The sequence below is a fragment of the Saccopteryx bilineata genome, chromosome 3 (assembly GCF_036850765.1).
Source record: "Saccopteryx bilineata isolate mSacBil1 chromosome 3, mSacBil1_pri_phased_curated, whole genome shotgun sequence".
In the NCBI taxonomy this organism is placed as follows: domain Eukaryota; kingdom Metazoa; phylum Chordata; class Mammalia; order Chiroptera; family Emballonuridae; genus Saccopteryx; species Saccopteryx bilineata.
Genome location: NC_089492.1, coordinates 289,568,695 through 289,588,462, shown reverse-complemented (window position 1 = coordinate 289,588,462; position 19,768 = coordinate 289,568,695). Strand labels below are relative to the sequence as shown.

Sequence of the window (19,768 nt, the reverse complement as noted above, 5' to 3'; positions counted from 1 at the left end):
GGCAGGTGTCTGCAGGGACCCATGGTGGAGGATGGTGGCTTCCCTATTTCACAAGCCCAGTCTGAGTGCCAGCCAAGGCCTTCTGGGAAGCTTCTGCACGTCCCTGCTGGGAAGTGGGCTCCTCACCTCAGGGCCCAGAACCTCACCCATCTGAGCCTACCTCTGCTTCCTACAGGGCTGGCGGGCTGCCCAGCTCTGGTGCCTCGGGACACCTGACCCTGTGAGTCATTGGCCTGTCCCCACGCCTCCTCCCTGACTGCTTGCATTATCACTAGGTGGAGGTCAAGTCAAAGAGAATCACAGGGCCAGGAATCCAGCTGGGGCTTGAAAGTTTTTACTTAGAAGGACAAGGGGTCAGCCCAGTGTATGATGCTGGATGTGCACTCCTGGACCCTGGGAGGGAACCTCCAACTCACTGGTGGGTGCGGGCTGTGGGGGACCTGCCCCTTCTCCCCTTTCCTGACAGCTCAGCAGAGCAGTCCCTGACTTCATGCATTCTCTCGGGAACAAGTGAGAAACCGCCTTCCCTGCTTCCCACACCCTCCCCACTTTTTTCTCCGGGAACAGAGGCCTAGGGGAGCCAATATTCAAAGTGACATTAGGGACCCTGGGGTGGGAGCTGTGGCAAAAATCACACTGCCCAGAGTTCAGTACATCATGTCTGGTCACATCATCTGTTCAGGAGCTCACCGTGTTTATTGAGCACCTACTGTGTACCCTGTGCCTTGGGGACACAGAGGTGCACTCAGCCCCAGTCCTGCCCTCCATGAGCTTACAGTCCAGCCAGCTGGGCCCAGAGAGGATGGTTGGACAGGACACCTTGCTGGGGGCTCACCCTGTTGTCTTAGCAGTGACTTCTTCAATGACCCCAACAGCTTCCCACGCTGTGCCATCCAAATCAGTGCCGAAGTCCTCACAGGTTTACTGTCACCCTCCCCCCACGGTTAGCTCTGTCTTCTTGCCTCCAGTGCCCTGGTCCGGCACACAGGCTGTTGGACTAGGCACTGGGAGGAGGACTTCCGCCTTCGCAAGGATGCTCAGTGAATCCTCATGAAATGGGCACACGACTGACAGTGCGGCTCCCGCCTTGTCTTGGGCAACCACTCCTGGGCTCTGTGGGCCCCTCCCTGAGCCTGCGCAGGCTCTCCTGACTTCCACGGGAAGAAAGAAAAGTCTTAAGAACAAGTTGCTTCCAGTAACCAATCCTGAAGAGCAACAGGCAGTAGTTGGCAAAAGAGAATGAGGAAAGGTGTTTCCTGGTCCTTAACCAGCTATCATCCAGTGAATTTCTGAGGCTCTGTGACATGTGACATGGCCCTGCTCAACTCCCCTTGGCACTGTCTCCGGGCTGGGCCTCCTTAGGGCTACAGGGCACCTTGATTCTTGTCCCACCCTCTCCTCACACCTGGCACATAAACCAGGTTAAATTAATGCTTGGAGAAATCAATCCTCCCCAGGCCCACCTAGCAAAGCGCCCAGCCCTAACAGCACGGAGCCCTGGCTGCATTCAGTTCCTATCACTGTCAGCTTTGGACAGGAGAGCCCAGGAAGGCTCCCGCCTGCAGAGCCCCTGGGGCATTGCTTTTGACTGCCCAGAGGTTCCCAAGCAGAATGGCAAGGAGGCAGGCCCAAGCAGGGCTGGGAGGGCAGTGACCAATCAGAGCAGAGGCTTCACCTGGCTCAGGTGAGCTCCTGGTCCAGCCCTTGGGCTGGCACCAGTGTTAGGACAGGGGTTTGGATGCCTGGGCAGCAGGGGCTGGCTCAGGCCTAGAGCGACTTCCACCAGCCAGGGTAGGGGCTTCCTCCTCCCTGGCAGTCACCTGTCCCTTCTCCTCCAGCCGGAACAGCCCCAAGGTGGGGTTGAAGCAGGGCCTCCCCCCTCATTTCCTAGAGCTAAGTTCCTGGAGCCTTCAGCCTGCCGCACAGATCAGACCTCCGTCTCTGGCCTTGCTACAGGTGATGCACTGATCCCTCTGGTGGAAACAGAAGCTGCCACCAAGAGCTTCCTCAGTCCCCAGGGGTGCTCAGCGGGGTCGTAGATCGCCAGGGGCTACCAGGGCCGCCAGAGGCCGGGGCCGTCGGCAGGCGCAGGTGGCGAGGGCACAGGGGCCGCTGGCGGGGAGGGCGAGGGTGGGCCGCAGGAGTCCCCAGCGCGCCCGCCGTCGAGGGTGGCGCCAGCCGCCCTCCGCCGCAAGTGCTCCAGCAGGCGAGCGCTCAGGGCGGGCTCCAGCACGCGGCAGGCGGGCAGCACGCAGGTCAGGCGCGCCAGACAGGCCTGGTAGCCCTCGCGGTAGCTGTCCGAGGGCGCTGCGGGAGGAGAGGCACGTGAGACGCTGGGCGAGACGCGGGGTGAGACGCGGGGCGCGGGGCGTTGGGACCGGGCTACTCACTGGGGGTTGCCGCCAGGCAAGAGGAGGCAGGCAGCTCCTGCAGGAAGCGCACGGTCATTTCCAGGATGTCCGCCTTCTCCAGCTTCGAGTAGCCGGAGCTCTGCGACCGGCCACCAGGGAGAGTGACAGAGAAGCGGACAATCAAGACCGATCTCAGGCAGGCTGCCCGAGCGCCGCGCTCTTGCCAGGAGCTGGGTGCCGCGCGCTCCAAGGCCCGCGGAGGGTCGGCTAGCCCCACCCGGGCTTGGCCTTGGGCGCCGCGGAGCCCCCTCGCTTGTCCCCGGGGCAGAGGCACTTCAGCTTTCCATTCTTTCTTCCTTCCCTTCCTCCCTCCTCACGCCGCGCCGCAGGGCGCCCCGCACTCACCTCTCTGCCCAGCAGCGGCAGGATGAGCCCTTTGAGCTGCCTTAGGCTCTCGTTGATGCGCGCACGGCGGCGCTTCTCCAGCAGCGGCTTCAGGCTCTGCGGGCGGCGTGGAGGTCACAGTTACGAGTCACAGGCTTTGCCCCCACACCCCAATCCTCAGTCCCCAACCCCCAGTCCCTGGCTCCTACCTTACGCAGCTCCGCCGGGTTCCCGGCCCTCCTAGGCAGTCCCATGCTCAGCGGGGGCGCGGCGCCGCTGCGGGCCTGGCGCCAGGGAGACCTGTGCGCGCCTCGACAGGGAGCGGAGACCGAGACCCGCAGAATGGCCCCCAGAGTGCTCAGCCAGAGCCGGCGCCAGTGGAGAGCGCCACGCCCGCAGCCGGGCTTTAAGGAGGCGGTGTCGCCGCCCCGCCCTACCCATCCCGCCCCGCGGAGTCGGGCCGCCCGCGGGTCCCACCTCCCGCCTTTGTTCCTGCCTGGGGTGACGTGGGGGGACAGGAAGGAGGACGGCTCGAGCCCCAGGGATCTCGCCCCAGCCATTCGCGTCTCATCTGCGGCAGGGTCGCGGGCCCGGGGGACCACACTCCCCCTGCAGTGGTGTGTGGGCGCCATCTCAGCCGTCCATGCCAGGACTCGGCGGGCAGGGGAGCATGGATGTGGCCGGGCCAGGCCTCGCCCCGCTCGGACTGCGGTCCTTCCTTGTCCAGCTCCGCCCTCTTCATTCATTCCGCTCAGCACTTCCTCCGAGCCCCGCCTTAGCCTGGGGCAGGGGACCCAGGGGCGGCCGGACACCCGAGGCCTAGGACTTAGGGAACTCCCCTGCGGGTTTCTACTACCGGGAGGGACTCGCCCCACCAGTTGCTCTGCGGAGAAGGGGTTGAGCAGGAAGGAGAGAGGCGGGAGAGAGGTGTGCAACTTGCTCAGGCCCTGGCCGCCGAGACCGGCCGAGGCAGGCCCGGTCCTGATCGCCAGACTGCCTGTCCTGAGCGCTGCGGGCTCCACAGACTCCGCCAGCAGCTCTCCTGAGTTAGAGATCATCTGGCTCCCCGCCTTCGGTTTTGAATGGGGAAACTGAGGCCCAGCGGAGACCAGGCAACCCAAGAGCCCTCGGAGCTCATTTTCATTTCAACTGGCGCTCCCTCGGTTCCCACCCACAGACCAAGCGGAGCTCACGTGTCGCGCTGGGCGGGGAGGTCTTGGGTGCCGGCTCCCTGATGCCGGCTTTGGCCCCAGCGGACGCCGCCGGGCCCGCCTTCTCGCCGCGTGGCGGTTGCTGCAGCAAACTAGCTGGGCGTCCCCCGCCCATCTGCTCGAGGCCGCCCTCCCCCAACCGGCTGGCGGGGCAACGGCCACCACGGCGGACCGCACTGCGGACTGACCCGCAGGCCCATCCAGCCAGGCCCGGAGAAAGCACCCCGGAGTGGAGCAAAACCAGGCACTGTCCAAGGTGCTGGACGTGCCCCCACCCTGTCACCAGATCCCGTCTCTTGCCCCATCCCCGCTGCCCGCCCCAAGTCCTCCACGTGCGCCCCCAGCAGAGCCCGAGAAAAACAGCATACTCGCTGGACTGAGCGAGAGGGAGCTCCAGCCACCGGGACCTGTCTAGCACGCAAAGGGCCAACTGGCCACCATTTATGGAGCATGTACTGTGCACCAAGGGCTTTTGGCCCTCACCTCTGTTAACCCCCATAAGAGTTCAATGGGAATAAATCATTCAATACCTTTGGACTGGCAGGATCTGAGGGTGCTTGAGCCTCTATCCCCCTTGCATCTTTGAGCCCAGGTTTCTAGAGGGGCTCAGAAAAGGGCTTTGTGGATCAATCGCTGATGTCCCACATGTCACCCCACCTCACCGCAGCCACATTGGCCCACTCACTCAGTTCGGTGCTCACAAGCCCATCCTGCACCGACCTCTACGTCCTTGCTGCGCGTCCCTGATAGTTATAGTTAGTTGCTCCTGGGGCAAGGGGCTGGGGAGGAATGTTCCTCCTAGAACACCCCCTCCACGCCTGTGGATCACCATACAAAGACCTGAGGGGGGTCAAATTCCCTTTTCAGTGCCAGTTACCCCAGATTTTTTCATCTCTCCTCCATTCTACCATTGCCATAAAGGACTGTGACCAGGTAACACACCATTGATTTCTACCAAAGGATGGGGGGGGGGGTTCTGGTTACCAGAAGGAAAGAGTCGTTTATAATCTAGGGAACTTAGGTAAGTCTGAGTGTGCAAGCTGAGCGGGTTCAGACTTTAGGGAAGTTGGGGCCACCTGGGGTGCAGTGGGGAGCACACCACCACTGGCTTCTGCCTTGAGGTGTGGGAAGAGGTCTGGACAGGCACTTTCCACGTGGCTAGTGGATGGCCTCAGCCCAGCAGAGGGAGGAGAGGCTGCGTCAGGGGAGGAGGGGGAGCACTAAGCTGACATCCAGAGGGTGGGAGGCAGTGGGGGTGCAGTGGGCAAAGGGCACATCGGGCGCAGAGGGAAGAAGGGCACAGCAGGGTCAGCCAGAGTGAGCTCTGCCCCTTCCCATCTGTGTCATCTCAGGCAAGATACATTAAAACAAACAAACAAGGGGAAAAAACAACAACACCTCTCTGTGCCTCAATTTCCCCAGCTGTAAAACCAGGATAGTGGTTGTCACTGTCTCATGACGTCCCTGTGGGGGTTAAGTGTGTGCGGGAAGCTTGGCATCATGCCTGGCAAGCGGCAGGACCTCCATCCACATGTTCTTGTTGGTGTGGGCTCCCCCCGACCGCTGGGGAGGACCCGGTGGGTCAGCGCGAGCCCAGGGAGAACAGTGGAGGCCTGGATTTCAGCCCAAGTCGGAGCGTTGTCCTTAAAGGACTCTGAGAAGAGGGATCGGCAGGGGTGGGTGCTCACACACGACTTTCCTGGAGACGGTTCATTTGGCGAGGGAGGGGCTCGGGGGTGTCTTGGCTTTGTCAAACTCCAGAGCAGCAGCCCATCAGTTAGACCCAGCTCCCAGAATGACAAAACCATGTGGTACACGAGGGTGTTCAGGGCCTGAGAGTGGAGGACGTGAATTGCAGGACATGATTTTCGTCGTGGAGGAGGAACGCGGGAGGGGCGCCAGAGACAAGCAATCCCAGCTCTGTGTCCCTGCAGCCCTCCACCACTCTCAGGCTTCAGTGTGCCTGCAGCTGGGTGGGCTGGTGACGGGCAGCTTCGGTGGACACCAAGAACCAGCCGAAGCACGGAGGTTACCAGGATAAGACGCCTCCCTCCCCTTGTCTGCAGACCAAACTAGCCACAGGTCCCATGGAGGGAGTAAGGCTAGTCTGGTCAAGAAGTCCCTGGAAACTACCCCACCAGGCACACGGGCACCTTGGAGCTCCGAAGGCGATCCCACACAGCGCCACCAGGTGGCAGCCCCGGGGAATGGTATCGGCGGCAGCCGCAGAATCCCACGCTAGTACTTCCACTCTCCCTGGAAGCAGCTTCCCTCGACACCACTTGGCCGAGCGCTGCCCGGTGCCAGCTGGCTAGGCGCTGCGTGAAACAGCCGCGGGCCAGACCCCCACTGGGTGAGGAAGCGGGGGTGTGGAGGAAAGGCAGGGCACAAACTGTTTCAAAGTCACAGGATGTGCTGACTGCGCTCCCAAAGCTACGCAGCCTCCACCTTCCGGCAGCGCGGCCGTGTGTCCAGCGGGCGGTGCCTCCCCCAGCTCTCAGGAAGACGTTCTGGCCACGCAGGCAGGGTGGTGTGTTCCACTCGTGCTCTCCTGACCAGCTACCCTCTCGGGACCTTCCCACGTCCTCTGGGAGGGGGCCTAGCGCCCCTCCTCACTGCCCTCAGCCGTGCACCCCGCTCTCTTGTCTCTCCATTTGGCCGTCCTGGGCCCTTAAGCTCATGGTCAACTCCCCGCACTCCGGGCAGCAGCTCTGAGCCCACCCCTCTAGATCCAGACGCCTGAGCGCGCCGAGCGCTTCCGTCCTTTCCTCCTTCCCTCCCTCCCTCACCCCTCCCTGCTGGAGGCTCTGAGAGCAGTTAGTGGGGGCTGGTTGGCTCAGGAGGGCTGAGGGCCCAGCACCCGTTGCAACCACTGGGGCCTAGACCCCAGAGCCCCTGGGGTAACGGAGGCCTGCTCCTGCCTCGGGTCTCTGCCCTTGCAGTCCCCCTGCCTGGAACACCCCTTTTGCTACTCAAAACCCAACCCAGGACAGTTCCTCCGATGGACCAGGAGGAGTAAAGCCTTGGCCCCCTGTCTCCTGGGAGAGGCAGTCCAGCCTGCGGGGCGGGGCGCGGGGCAGGCTGGGCGGGGCGGAGGCGGCGCGGGGGACGCGCCTGAGGCTTAAGACCGGAGCCGCGAGGGCCCGCGCCCAGAGCGCAGCGGAGGCGGAGCGGAGCGAGCAAGGCAGTGCGGAGCGGAGGCCGGGCCGGCAGCCGCTCCGCCTCCTAACCCTCAGGGCCCCGACGGCCGCGCCGCGGACTCTCCCGGTGCTCGAGGGCTGGCGCATGGCGCCCCGGGGAGAGCGCTGAGCTGGGGGCGCGGCGCGGCGCAGCAGGCGTCACGATGGCCCTGGAGCAGGCGCTGCAGGCGGCGCGGGAGGGCGACCTGGACGTTCTGAAGTCCCTGCAAGCTGCTGGCCAGCTGGGGCCCTCACTGCGCGACCCGCTAGACGCACTGCCGGTGCACCACGCGGCCCGCGCCGGCAAGCTGCACTGTCTGCGCTTCCTGGTGGAGGAGGCCGCCCTACCCGCCGCAGCCCGTGCGCGAAACGGTGCCACCCCGGCCCACGACGCCGCTGCCACTGGCCACCTCTCCTGCCTGCAGTGGCTGCTCTCGCAGGGCGACTGCAGAGTGCAGGTGGGTCCTCGTCGTTCTCTGGCTGCCCAGGGGTTCCTCCCCAAGAGAGAGTTCTGGCCTGGAACCCCCCACCCCGTAATTCAAGAGGCTCTAGTAGGTGGGGTTGGACACCTTCTAACTGAACCGGCTTTGGAGCTCCTTCCAGAGGGCTTGGGGAGAGGGAGGTTCCTGGGTTTAGAGTAAGCACCCAGGCAGATGCCCCATCAAATCCTGGCCACTGGGTAGCTGATGGGGGACAGAGGAGTGTGGGGCAAAGCACTGATCCAGGGAGTCCTGGAGAGTGGGCAGGGGCACTAAGGTCCTGGACACAGAATTAGAAGCCCATGCCCTCCAGGATCAGGCTGAAATGCAGGTGTCCCCAAGGCTAGGACATGGGGAGAGGATGGTGGACCTGGTAAACGGGGGCCTCCCCAGGACATGAGCTGACCCACAGACACCAGCCTGTCTGGCCTCCTAGCTCCAAGCTGCTTCTCAAGCCTAGCCTGAGTCTTCCTGCCCTGGGACCCCATCTGGTGTCAGTGTACCTCAGGCTGGTGTAAGCCTGACCCCTCCCGAGCTGGAGGGGGAGGCGGCCCTCCTCAGGTGTAATTCTCCTGCTGGAAATAGAGTGCCCAGCAGGCACTAGGCCTGGGGACTCAGGAGCACCCCTGCCCTCCGGGGAGCCCCCGTCCATCTGGGCAACAGACAGTAAACCCACAGGCTAAAGCAGAAACCAGGTACCATCGGGTACTGCGGGGCCATGCAATGGGGAATGTCAGGGAGCTGCTTGGGCGAGGTGGCCAGGGAAGGCCCCTCTGAGGAGTGACCTCCAAGGGGAGTCTTCACTAATGAGAAGGAAGTGGCCCAGGGATGAGCAGGCAGTTCCAAGCACAGGGAACAAGTGCCAAGCCCTGAGGCACACGAAGCCTTGTGCCATAGAGGAAGCAGCAAAAAGGTGGGTGTTTGGGGTGGGCTGAGGGTGGGAGCAGCCAGCAGGGCCCAGTCCTAGAGGGCCTCAGAGGCTGGAATTAGGAATTTGGAAGATATTCTGGTGGTTAGGGAAAGCCAGTGGAGGGAGGAACCAGACCACTCAGCAAGACCAGCAGGTTCACAGGATGTGGAAGAAGAGGCAGGAGCATCTGAACTGGCCGGTTGTGCCTTAGGAGAGGCCACACCTCTGCCCTTCCTACTGCCCTCAGGGTGGGAAGCCTCCCTTCCACCCTTCCTGGGAGATGGCCGGGCCCCTTATCTCCTGGCTGGCTCTGTTATCAGAGCTCCTGGCACATGGTCCATGCCCCTTCTGTTGGGAGGTGGCATGCCTCCCTGATCCTGGTGTCCGGCCTTGGCCGGAAGCCTCCCTGGCCACTGCAGAGGAGGTGGAAGAGCAGGCGGCCTTGTACCCAGCTTATCAAGCCTCCCGCCCTTGAGCCCCAGCGGGCTGGGTGCTGGGAGCGGAAGTGTGTGTGTGGGGAGGGCCGATGACCTCGGTCCTGTCCTGCTCAGCCCGGGAGATAAGCAGATTTAAGGTGCAGGCCAACAGCACAGGAGGCTTCCAGGGCTACAGAGCAGTTGGAAGTTCAGGGACAGGCCAGAGCCCATCGGCCTGGGCTCCTCCTCCTCTTGCCAACCCCACCCAGAGGCCAGAGCCAACAAGACCCTCTGTAGCTTCAGACCCCCAAACCCCAAGGCCAGGTGAGGGCCTTTCGCAAGAGCTGAACTCAGGGCATACTTCACCGTGGTCCTGCCTGGGTCATCTCTCGCCAGCCGTGTCCCCTGGGCTCAGGGGACAGACTGAACCAGACATTCCAGCACACAAAGAGGCACCAGGGCTATCCTCCTGGGCCCTGTGCTCCCTGCCTCCCTCCCCGCGGCCCACAGCCAGTCAGCTTGCCGCCCACCCCCACAACCTCTATGACTTCTAGTCGGCCTTACCCTGGGCTCCGTCCCCTCCAGCCCCCCTCTGCCTTTCACTTTCTTACAGGAGCTTCAATGGCTCTCCTCACACTGCCTCAGCCACACATATCCCCACAGTGCCTTCCCCAGGCAGAGGGACTTCACTCTCCTGGCTCCAGTACACTGCTTACCCCTCACTGCTGCCCGGGCCCAGCGCCCTGCGCTCACCTCCATCATCCCACATGCTGGCGCTGGGAGCTCGTTCTGTTCTAGAACCCACGCCCACGCTCCCAGACAGGCCAGCCGGGCTCTGGGTCCTCTCTGGTTGCTCCCTCGCACAGGTCCTGTAAACACCTCCCTCAGTGGACCAACCAACACCTCCCTCAGTGGACACACACACCTGGATGTTCACGAGGGCACATTTGGCACTTCCGGGCCCAGACTATTGTCCTGCTCCCTCTGGGGGGGTTCCGGGGGAGTCTTGCCTAAGCCGCTCCCAGAGGCTGCCTCAAGCCCACACCTGCCACCACTGGCTGGCTGCCCTGTCCCTGCCCACTGCCCCAAAGAGCAAGAAAAGGACAGGGCAAGGAGTCAGCCTGTCTTCCTGCTGGGTGGGGGGAGGCAGGGCAGTTCTCTGTACTGAGATTGGGTTGTTGGAGGGGCACCGACCTGGAGACCCCTTCTTGAGTGACACCTGAGGAGGGAGAGAGGTTGGGAGCAAAGGTTGGGTGCGGAGGGTGCTCCTGCGACCCTGATGCCAACCTGGTGCAGCCCCAAGCACCAGGGAGTCCTGGAGAGTGGGCAGGGGCACTCTCCTTGGTCTAGCAACTCCCAATTGCTCATTCACGTGTTCCCTGAATGAGCCTGGGTAACAAGCACGGGTCCTGGCCAGACGCTGGAGCTCCTGCTGGGATAACAAGGGTGCCACATCCTGGAAGCCTATGTTATATAGACATGTCACAGTCATGACCTGCAATTCTCAGACAGCCCAGAGTGGATGGCTAGGTGGTGGCACTTATGAACCGAAGTTCAAAGAGACCAGTTAAGATGCCCAGGGACAGAGCTGACCCCACGGCCAGTGGACTAACAGGCTCTCCTTCCACAGGACAAAGACAATTCCGGTGCCACAGTCCTGCATCTGGCTGCCCGCTTCGGCCACCCTGAGGTGGTGGACTGGCTGCTGCGTCATGGCGGGGGAGACCCCACCATGGCCACAGACACGGGTGCCCTGCCTGTCCACTATGCCGCCGCCAAAGGAGACTTCCCCTCCCTGAGGCTTCTCATCGGGCACCACCCTGAGTAAGGACACCCCTCCGGGGGGACCTCTGGGGAGGGCTGGCCGGAACTCTGGGGATGCTTGCAGTCTGCCGTTTCTGGGGAGGGCCAGGCCAGAGATGACTGCTACCCAAACCGAGAGTTCTGTCCCCTGGCAGGCTGCCCACTGCCACTTGCCCCAGAGCCCTGCAAGCAGATAGTCCCCAGCACAGAGCTGCCCCTGGGAGGCTGGGCACTCATCCCAAGATCATTTGCTCCCCACCAGGAAGCTTACCAGCCCACAGTGGTGGGCTCCCTCTAGCTCTGGCCTGTGCTAATCTGCAGGTCTGTTCTGAGTGGGGGCAGGGTCCGGGGTGAAGACAGGAGAGCATCTCCTAGACCCCTAGTCAGGGAGGACACAAAGGAGGGGCCGTGGCAATTACCCAGAAGTGGAGAGAGAGGGCTGCCCACTCAGATTCCCACCCCACCTCCGGCCCCACAATCCCTTCTCCAGGCTGTCCACAGGGCAGTTGAGCATTTCCTGTGGCCACTCAGCCCATTCCCACTACCAAGGGGTGGGGCTCCCAAAGCCCCAGGGGCCCTGGGCCTGAGTGGCTGGGCTGGGGACTCTCCAGGGTGGGGGTGGGGGGTATGTTGAGGAAGGGCTCAATGCATGGCAGGGGAGCCAGGGAAGCCTGGGGGAGGGAGGGAGCTAGGTCTTAGGTGCAGCTGGAGGGGGGGAGAATCCTGAGGAAAAGCACCCAGGCACTGTCTGAGGAAGTGGGACATCAGTGACTCCAGGGACCTGACAGATGAGGCTCTGAGCAGTGACCTTTGTCAGTCCGAGTGGGTGCCTAGGACATAACTGGTGACAGAGGACCAGCCTCAGGGTGGCAGCCACCAAGTTTCATCCAGTAGTTTCCTTCCTGGGAGTGCCTGCAGGGCCGCTGGCCACCAGGGAGCAGGCAGGAGGCCGGCCTGGCCCCAGGGCCTCGTGGCAGGTGGCCGGCAGCCTGTCAGGCCCAGGCACACTGGTGTGGACGTAGGGAAGCCCCAAGACCCCAGGCCAGGCTGCAGTCGTCTCGCTGAGCAAGGGCTCCCTGGTTTGGTTAGCAGGTAACCAACAGGTGTGCCTCCCGGACCAGAGGGTCTCTTCCTAGCCAGGTTCTCTTGGTACCATTTTCATGTGAATTCTCTGCTTCTGGACCAGCTAGGATTTGGGTCAAGTCAAAGGTTGTGGGATTTAGAGCGGGAGGCCCCAGAGACTGAAGAGCAGGCTCCCGAACTGGCGCCCCCAGCACCTCCGGACTCGAACTTAGGTAGCAGCAGGGGGGTAGCACCTGTGACATGCTCCCACCCCCACCGAGATGATGAGGTTCTAACGCTCCTGTCCCATCCCCTCACTTAACACAGAGGACACAGAGGTCCTGACACGAGAGGGATGGCCTATGGCCACCCTCTTGCACCTGCCTGCCAGCCTCCCCCCTCACACACAATGGGCCCCGAAAACCCAGGCTGGTGGTAATGCCAACTGAGCCCAAACGGTGGACTGGGAGAGCTCCTAGCCTGGCCCTGGAGGTGCCGGTGAGGACCTGGACCAGAGGCTGGGGAGCCCCAGGCTGGCCTGGGAGCCCCTTCTTACTTAGGCTCTGGCTGTGCTATGCAACAGCCTCTTAGGCTTGGGGCCTTGGGGACCCTGACCTCTCCCAGGCCCTACCAGGTGCTGGCTGTGATTGGGCCAGTGCCGACTCTGGACAGGTGGCCTGGCCAGATGGGCTACAAGTGCCCCGGAAGCCACTATGAATCTCAGGAAGGTGGACAATGGGCTCTATGCCTGCAGCAGCAGTGGCATGTGTCCCGGCCGATAAGGAGGCACTTTTGTGTGGTTGCCAGACTTGGCTTGGGTGGGAGGGGTGGCGGGGAATTGGGGGGTGGGAACTGCCAGTAGAGGAGGTGTGGGCCAGTACCCACCTACTTTGGGGGTGGGGACTCCTTCTCCCCAAGCCTGGGGATGCCAGGGCAGGGAGCTAGGGAGGGGTAGGGCCCTAGGCCACAGGGCACAGTTAGGGGATCCAGGCAGCCCGGCTCTGGAGGCTGTGTTGCCCAGCTCTCTCGTGAGCCTCCGGCCTACTGTGAAGCTTGTGAATTATTCACAAGGGCTCAGCTCTCCCCAGCGGATGGCTGAGGGAGGCAGGGCTCCCAGCCCTACCAGTGGGAAACTTGATCCCACCCAGGGAGGCTGTGGGTGGCTTTGGGCCATGGCAATGACAAGCTGTGGAGCAGCAGGATGGCTGGACGACCTCAAGGGAGGGCCCAGCGAATGCCAGGCTGTACTCTGGGGTGTCAGAAAGGGCTTCAGACCACAGGAACACCCTGCACCAACTCATCCTCCCCGCCTCTAGTCTATCTATGCTAGTCCATTGGGCAGATCCTCTCGGAGGCCAAGGAATTGCCACAGTAACCTTGGGGCCTGCTGCCCAGGGGGACCCTCTCCCAGCCAGCCCTAAGCTGGAGGCACAGAGGCTGACAGGAGCTGGCGGGGTTGTTTCAGACCCTGGGTTGGGAAGGCCAGCAGCACGAGTGGCTGGTGGTGTGGAGCCAGCAGGGCCTAAGAAGCATGAGGAGCCGGTATCCCACAGAGCTCCCGACCGCCTGCAGATTGGTCCCAGGCCCCAGGAACCACCTCATGCTCTCTGGGAAGCTGGAGGAAGGCCCCGGGCTCAGCCAGGACCCCTGGCCTGAACCTCAAGGCTGGGGAGGATAGGATGGGACTCTGTGTACCTCCTTCCCCCAAGGCACCATGCTCTGCCAGTCATAGCTGGAAAACCAGTCTGCCCAAAGATCTGTATCAGCGGCGGCTCCCTGCAAGTGCTTTCTGTGCCCGAGGCCTCCCCAGCCCTGGGACAGAGATTAGAATGCACCCTGGCCAGGAGTCAGGGTAAACTTGCACAGCTCCTACCTGCTGAGTGTCTAGCAGGAGCCTGGCATGGAGCCACCGTCTGAGCCTTACGGCTACCTTAGGCAGTGGCTCTGTAATCAGCCCATTTTACAGATTGACTCACTTGACTAATGCGCTTGGCAGTATCCTAAGTGCCAGGGACCCATTGGCGCAGCAAACAAATATCCCTGCTTATGGACCTGACAGACCCAGAAAGGGGACCTCAGAGAGGCCAGCTGAACTGCGGAGGTCCCCTGGTCCAAGTGTGGCCTTGGTCACACCCCACCCCCTTAGGTCCAGACCCCTCAGGGCCTTTCAGGTTTGCCGGGGACCCCCTTTTCCCCTCTCTGTGCAAAGCTCGCGGAGCCTGGCTGCTTCCACAGCCCAGCCGGAAGGGTTCAGGTAGCTCCCACCCCATGCAGGAAGCCAAGTGGCTCACCTCTTAGGGGGCCCCAGGGCTTGGGGCTTAGCTCCCCCTTAGAAGGGCTCTGCCTGGGCCTGGGTCTGCCCCTCCCCTGCTGGGCATCTGCTTCTGCCACAGGCACTGGGAGCTCACTTATTTTTAGTGACTGCTGCCCAGGCCCACCCACCCTGGCTGTTTGCAGCAGGGGCTGGGGCGGGGTCTGACCCAGAGGGCAGCTGGAGACCAAGGGACCTGGTGGAGTCAGGTGGAACCCCTCTCAGTGGGGACAGCCTTGACCTCCACCAGCAGCTCCTAGCCAAGCCTGGCAGGTCCCAGGGGCCCAATGGCTCTGCCCGCCCTGGCCCGTGCCTGCCCTCTACCTGTTCAGCTTGCCCACCTCTGTGGACCGGCCTCAGTCTCCCCGTCACTGACAACGGGCCCGGGGCCCTCCTACCTTGGGTCTGCCACCACCCCTTGCCCCTCCAGCTGTACTGGTTGCAACTGTTGCAACCACCGGTGCTGCTTCTGCAAGCCTGTACCCTCTTGTCTTCGCACTGGCTGTTCCCTCCACGTGGAACCCTTCCCCACAGAGCCCCGCCCTCCTTCCAGTCTCTGCTCCCTGCCCCTGTCAGCACAGCCTGCCCTGAGCGCTTTCAGGTTGTAGCACGTGGGCGCCCTGTCTCCTGGCCTCAGGCCTCACCTTCCCCGGCACCCTCACATTACCTGGCATCGCCTTCTGTGCCTGGCTGTGTGTCCCCACTAACGAGACAACCTCGCCCTCCCCGTCCTGCGTGCTCAGTGCCTGACACTAGTCCATTTTTGTTGAATGAAGGGGGAGTCTGGAATCCCAGACTTTGGCCCTGCCTGCAGCTCACGGCACAGGACCTCGGACAGAACCCCCTCCCGGGCCTCCCTGGGCCCGCCTGGCAGGCGGACCTAACCGGCTCTAGCAGCACCGTAGAGTTCTTGGCCTGGTTATCCGTTTCCCACCCACATTTATTCATTCAACAAGTAGCAACTGAGCGCATGCTGAGGGCCCAGCCTGGTCAGCTGCAGGGACATGGCGAGCCCTTGCAGCCTCACAGAGCTGACTCCTAGGGAACAAACAAGGAGACAGGTTGGGGACAGGTGCCACGTTCAGAGTTTTTGCTGATTTGCTCATGGTGGTGCGTTGCGGTCTGGCAGCCGAGGTGGAACCGAGCTCTGGGAGGGTCGGCCTCTGCTGTCCATCTCCGCGGCTCTGCCCATCTCCGCATGCTGCTGGAAGCCTCGTGATGTGTCCCTGGAATGAGTGAAATAAGTGCACGAGACGATTCTAGAGTGACCAGCACTGAGACGTGAAGTGGGGTCATTGGGTAGGGAGCGACTGGCGTGTTCTTTAGATTGAGGAGGTGAAGGAAGGCTTCTCTGAAGAGATGAGAGAGCTCACCTGAGCCCTGAATTAGAAGAGGGGTCAGGGCCCTGGCTGGTTGGCTCAGTGGTAGAACATTGGCCCTACCGATGTGGATGTCCCGGGTTCGATTCCCGGCCAGGGCACACAGGAGAAGCGCCCATCTGCTTCTCCACCTCTCCCCCTCTCCCTTATCTCTCTCTGTCTCTCTTCCCCTCCTACAGCCATAGCAGGGTTGCAGCAAGTTAGCCCTGGGCACTGAGTATGGCTCCATGGCCTTGCCTCAGGTGCTAAAATAGCTTAGTTGCTAAGCAATGGAGCAATAGCCCCAGATAGGCAGAGCATCCCCAGTAGGGGGCTTGCCATGTGGATCCTGGTTGGGGCACATGCAAGAGTCCGTCTCTCTGCCTCCCCAGTCAAGAAAAATTTTTAAATTTTAAAAAAATTTAAAAAAGAAGAGAGGTCAGCTGGCTCTGGCCAGTTAGCTCAGTGGGTTAAAATGGTCATCCCGAAACACCAAGGTTGCAGGTTCAATCCCAGCAGGGCGCATACAAAAAGCAACCCAACGAATGCACAACTAAGTAGAACAACAAATGAATGCTTCTCTCTCCCCTCCATCTCTCTAAAATCAATCAATAAATTAAAAAGTAGAAGAGGGGTGAGCCATGCAACGATCGAGCGTGCTGGTGTGGCAGCTAGCACTGGCAGGGGAGAGGCCTGAGGCGGGACCGAGCTCGGCCTCAGCAAGGGCCACCAGGAAGGCGGCAGGGAAGTGTAGGCTTTGTGACCTATTCCAGGCTTGTGGATGAGGTAGTGTAAAGCTGACTGTTCTAGAACCTTCTTCATATCAGGCTACATGTCTTCCCCGCAGTGGGATCTTTTCAAATAAGCCAGGAGGCAGGACTGGAGGACAAGAGAGGGAGAGTCACCAAAGGCTGTGTAACCTTCCGTTCAGAACTGCTTGACCCCTCAATGAGACCTCACCCTCTCTGCCCTCCCTTGGGGCAGAAATTATAGACATTGGGGGCCCACTGAAAAGGCTGTTGGGCCTGAGTGGGGTTCTGTGGGTGGGTCACTCCTTGTTCCTTGTGACAACAGTAGCAATGGGCTAGCACAAATCGTGGACAGAGATTTCCACAAACCCTTCAGCCCAGCACTGGAGGCTGAGTCTTGTCCTGGAAGCCGGGAGAAGCAGGTGTTCTGGAGAAGGGGCAGGACATCTGTTAGGGCGTGGCCAAGCCAGGTGAGGATGGGAAATCTGCCGGGGGTTGATATCATGGCCCAGCAGTGGACGGGTGAGGGGGCTGGCAGGTCAGCCTGTGACAGTAGCACCCTGCCCTCAGAGGAAACATGTCACTTTGCAAAACTTCCACTTCCTCACAAGAGGCATGGAGAGGCCAGACAATTATCATGCCCACTTGCTGTATGCGGACACTGAGGCTAGGGAAGGTAAAGAACTCTCAGGGGCCCTGTGCAGTGAGCTACAGAGTCAGGGGGTGAGCAGAGGCCAGGTCAAGGGGCAAGGGCTAGGAGCAGAGTGTTTTACCCCTAGGTGGTCCAGAGGTCCCCGGAGACCCCGCCCCTCTCCTCCAGGGAGTGACTCCTGCTTGGCAAGGTCTGGACACCCCAGGCCAACAGCACCCCCCCACACACACACACACACAAAGGCACAGGGAGGAGAGATCCCCAAATACCGCATGGTACCAGGCACTTGCTGAGGGCTCTCTGAGTACGTCTCACAGTTGAATATTGCCTCCACTTCACTGATGGCTTTTTTCTTCTTTTTTTTTGTATTTTTCTGAAGTTGGAAATGGGGAGGCAGTCAGACTCCTGCATGCGCCCGACCAGGATCCACCCGGCATGCCCACCAAGGGGTGATGCTCTGCCCATCTGGGGCGTTGCTCTGTTGCAACCAGAGGCATTCTAGTGCCTGAGGCAGAGGCCAGGGAGCCATTCTCAGTGCCCGGGCCAACTTTGCTCCAATGGAGCCTTGGCTGCGGGAGGGGAAGAGAGAGACAGAGAGGAAGGAGAGGGGGAGGGGTGGAGAAGCAGATGGGCGCTTCTCTTGTGTGCCCTGGCTAGGAATCGAACCCGGAACTCCTGCACACCAGGCCGACGTTCTACCACTGAGCCAACCGGCCAGTACTCACTGATGGCTTTGAAGAGCCAAAAACACAAGAGGCAAGACCCCTGGCACACCTTGGGAGGAGGGGCTAAGCCAGGTCCTTCTCAGTCTCTCTCTCATGGAGTGATCTTAGAGCTCTGTGCCTCAGTTTCCCCATCTGTAAAAGGAAAGCAATGCTAATGCCTGCCTTATGAGGTCATTTTACAAGGATGAGACGAGAGAACATGCGTCATGCTCATCACAGTGCTTGGAACAGAGAGACTGTCCCATAAATGGTACCCACTACCACCATTCTGAATGATGACTATTACGATAACTATTATAAATTCCTCTCCCCATCTGAGTCCATTCGTTTATTTCTTGACATTCATCCATAGTTTTGTAACATGAGGGTACCCCTCCTCTGGCCTCCAGGCTGAGGTAGAAGAGGTAACAAGACTAGCAGCCTATCTTCCACCCTGGCCCAGCCGTGTCTCTGTCCCATGTCGGAGGGCTTCCCAGGCTGGAGCTGTAGCCCCCGAATGGGGATCAGGAGTACAGAGGCTGAAATACTAATCGTCATGGTGAGGAGCTCAAACGTTTACTGAGCATTTCCTCTGGGCCAGGGACTACAGCTGAGAGCGCCAGCTGGAGACTCGGCCAGAGGCCACGACCACCCCTCCCTGCCTGAGTCTTGTTCTGTGCCAACTTCTCAGACCTCCTGCTGGCTGGGCACCCCTGGGTCATGGATACCTGCCAACCAGGGGTTGCTGGGAGGGCAGGGCCCCCAGCAGGTCGGACTGCCTGCACTAGCAGTGTATGAGTGTGTGTGTTGCCTCAGACATCCCCAAAGAGAGTCCGATGGGCCCTGGGGGGTGGTCCCCTCTAGCCTTGGATACCCAGGACCCCAGAACTCATGGTGCCTTGGTTACGGGGTGAATAATTCAGGCCACCAAGTGTCGGTCATGAAATATTAAACGGGTTGTTACTGACGCACCAGCATGAGAATGCGCGTGTGGGGGCGATGCTGGCAGTGGGGCGTGGAGGCTGGTGGCCCCGCGCCAGCGTGTCCCTGAGGAGAGGTGTGCATGTGGGTATGTGGTGTCGGCAATACTGGCTCGTGGGTGCCACTCTACCCTGACACCGGTGGGGTAACGGAAGGCAGCCAGGCATGGTCCCTGCTCCTCCCCAAATGTGTGAAATGCCCCAGCCAGTGGCAGCTCTGTGTCTGGGGAGAGGCAGCCCACAACAGGAGGAAGGAGAGAGCAAGGACTGGGTGCTCAGTGCTGGCTGCAGGTGGCCTGGGACCAGAGGTCAGGGAAGTGACCCCTGGGACAGGGAGAAGTCACCTGGGAGGTTGGTGGGAGGACTGGGAGGGAGGAGCCAAGTCCCGTTGGGGGTGCCGGAGGGTGAGTGAGTGGGCATATGGGAGAGGAATGGGTGGCCTGGCTGGAGCCTTGATGGACAGAGGGGCTGGCAATTAGGTGAGGGAGGGAGGGACTGAGGGCGTGAATAAATGGATGGGGTGGAGCATGTGATTGATGAAGTGAGTGGGTAGAGGGTGAAGTCACGTGAAGTACTGCACTTCCCAGGGCACAGAGGCTGAGCCCAGCACTGCAGGACACAGACAGCCCTCACTGTGAGCTTAGAACCACTGGGGAGGTCAGTGGGCAGCTCATGAGTCTGGGCCTAAGGTTGTGGCGCCACCTCGTGCTCAGCTCTGGTAACTGCACTCTGGACAGTCCGCACCCCACTGTGAAGTCAGAAAAGCAGGTACAACCCCAGCAACACTCTATCTCACGGGGTTGGTTCCCAGTTCCCCAGTTAGGACCGTTGTGTGGGAGCTGGGGAACTGGGATGAGGGGCAGTGACACCTAGGTGCAAGCTAGGCCCCAGGGAAGCCCCAGGGGCTGCATCACCCAGGCAGATGTGCACTCATGTGCCGCTTACCAGCTGTGTGACCCAAGGCATGTCATAGCCTCTGCACTTCAGCTGCCCCTCTGCAAATGGGAATGATAGCAGGAGCTAAATCAAGGTGTTCGATAAGACCTGCCTGCTGACACAGCACAACACAGCACACCAGAAGTGCTTGGGGAATGGCGGCCATAGCCAGTAGCCAGATTAATGGCCACCACCAGGATACCCAATTGAATTTTAATTTTATGTATATATTCCTTCTTTTTTTTTTTTTAGAATTTTAATTTTAGACGAACAACATACTGTG

At 61.0% G+C, this 19,768-nt stretch overlaps 2 protein-coding genes across 7 annotated transcripts in view; one reads left to right on the top strand and one right to left on the bottom strand.

Annotated features, from left to right (window-relative positions):
• Positions 1-672: 672 nt before the first annotated feature.
• Positions 673-3,196, bottom strand: HES2 (hes family bHLH transcription factor 2). The gene is made up of 4 exons (XM_066270601.1): positions 2,945-3,196; positions 2,757-2,852; positions 2,391-2,490; positions 673-2,307 (listed from the first exon to the last, which is right to left on the bottom strand). The coding sequence occupies exons 1-4, from the start codon at positions 2,987-2,989 to the stop codon at positions 2,051-2,053; spliced, it is 498 nt and encodes a 165-aa protein (XP_066126698.1). The 5' UTR covers positions 2,990-3,196; the 3' UTR covers positions 673-2,050.
• A 3,915-nt stretch (positions 3,197-7,111) lies between these two features.
• The window catches only part of ESPN (espin), a 32,183-nt gene continuing 19,526 nt past the window's right edge, over positions 7,112-19,768 (top strand). For all 6 annotated transcript variants that reach the window (XM_066270598.1, XM_066270596.1, XM_066270597.1 and 3 more), the window contains exons 1-2: positions 7,112-7,583; positions 10,561-10,754. In XM_066270598.1, the coding sequence (XP_066126695.1) occupies positions 7,290-7,583; positions 10,561-10,754 (488 nt within the window). In that variant the 5' untranslated portion in view covers positions 7,112-7,289. The remainder of the gene's footprint in view (positions 7,584-10,560; positions 10,755-19,768) is intronic.

What these genes read in the sequence shown, in the direction of transcription:
- HES2 (XM_066270601.1), bottom strand. Translation starts at nt 2,989, where the DNA reads ATGGGACTGCCTAGGAGGGCCGGGAACCCGGCGGAGCTGCGTAAG. An exon ending in TGCCGCTGCTGGGCAGAGAG is followed by an intron (nt 2,491 to 2,756) that starts GTGAGTGCGGGG and finishes GGCCGGTCGCAG; the next exon opens with AGCTCCGGCTACTCGAAGCT. An exon ending in TTGCCTGGCGGCAACCCCCA is followed by an intron (nt 2,308 to 2,390) that starts GTGAGTAGCCCG and finishes CTCCTCCCGCAG; the next exon opens with CGCCCTCGGACAGCTACCGC.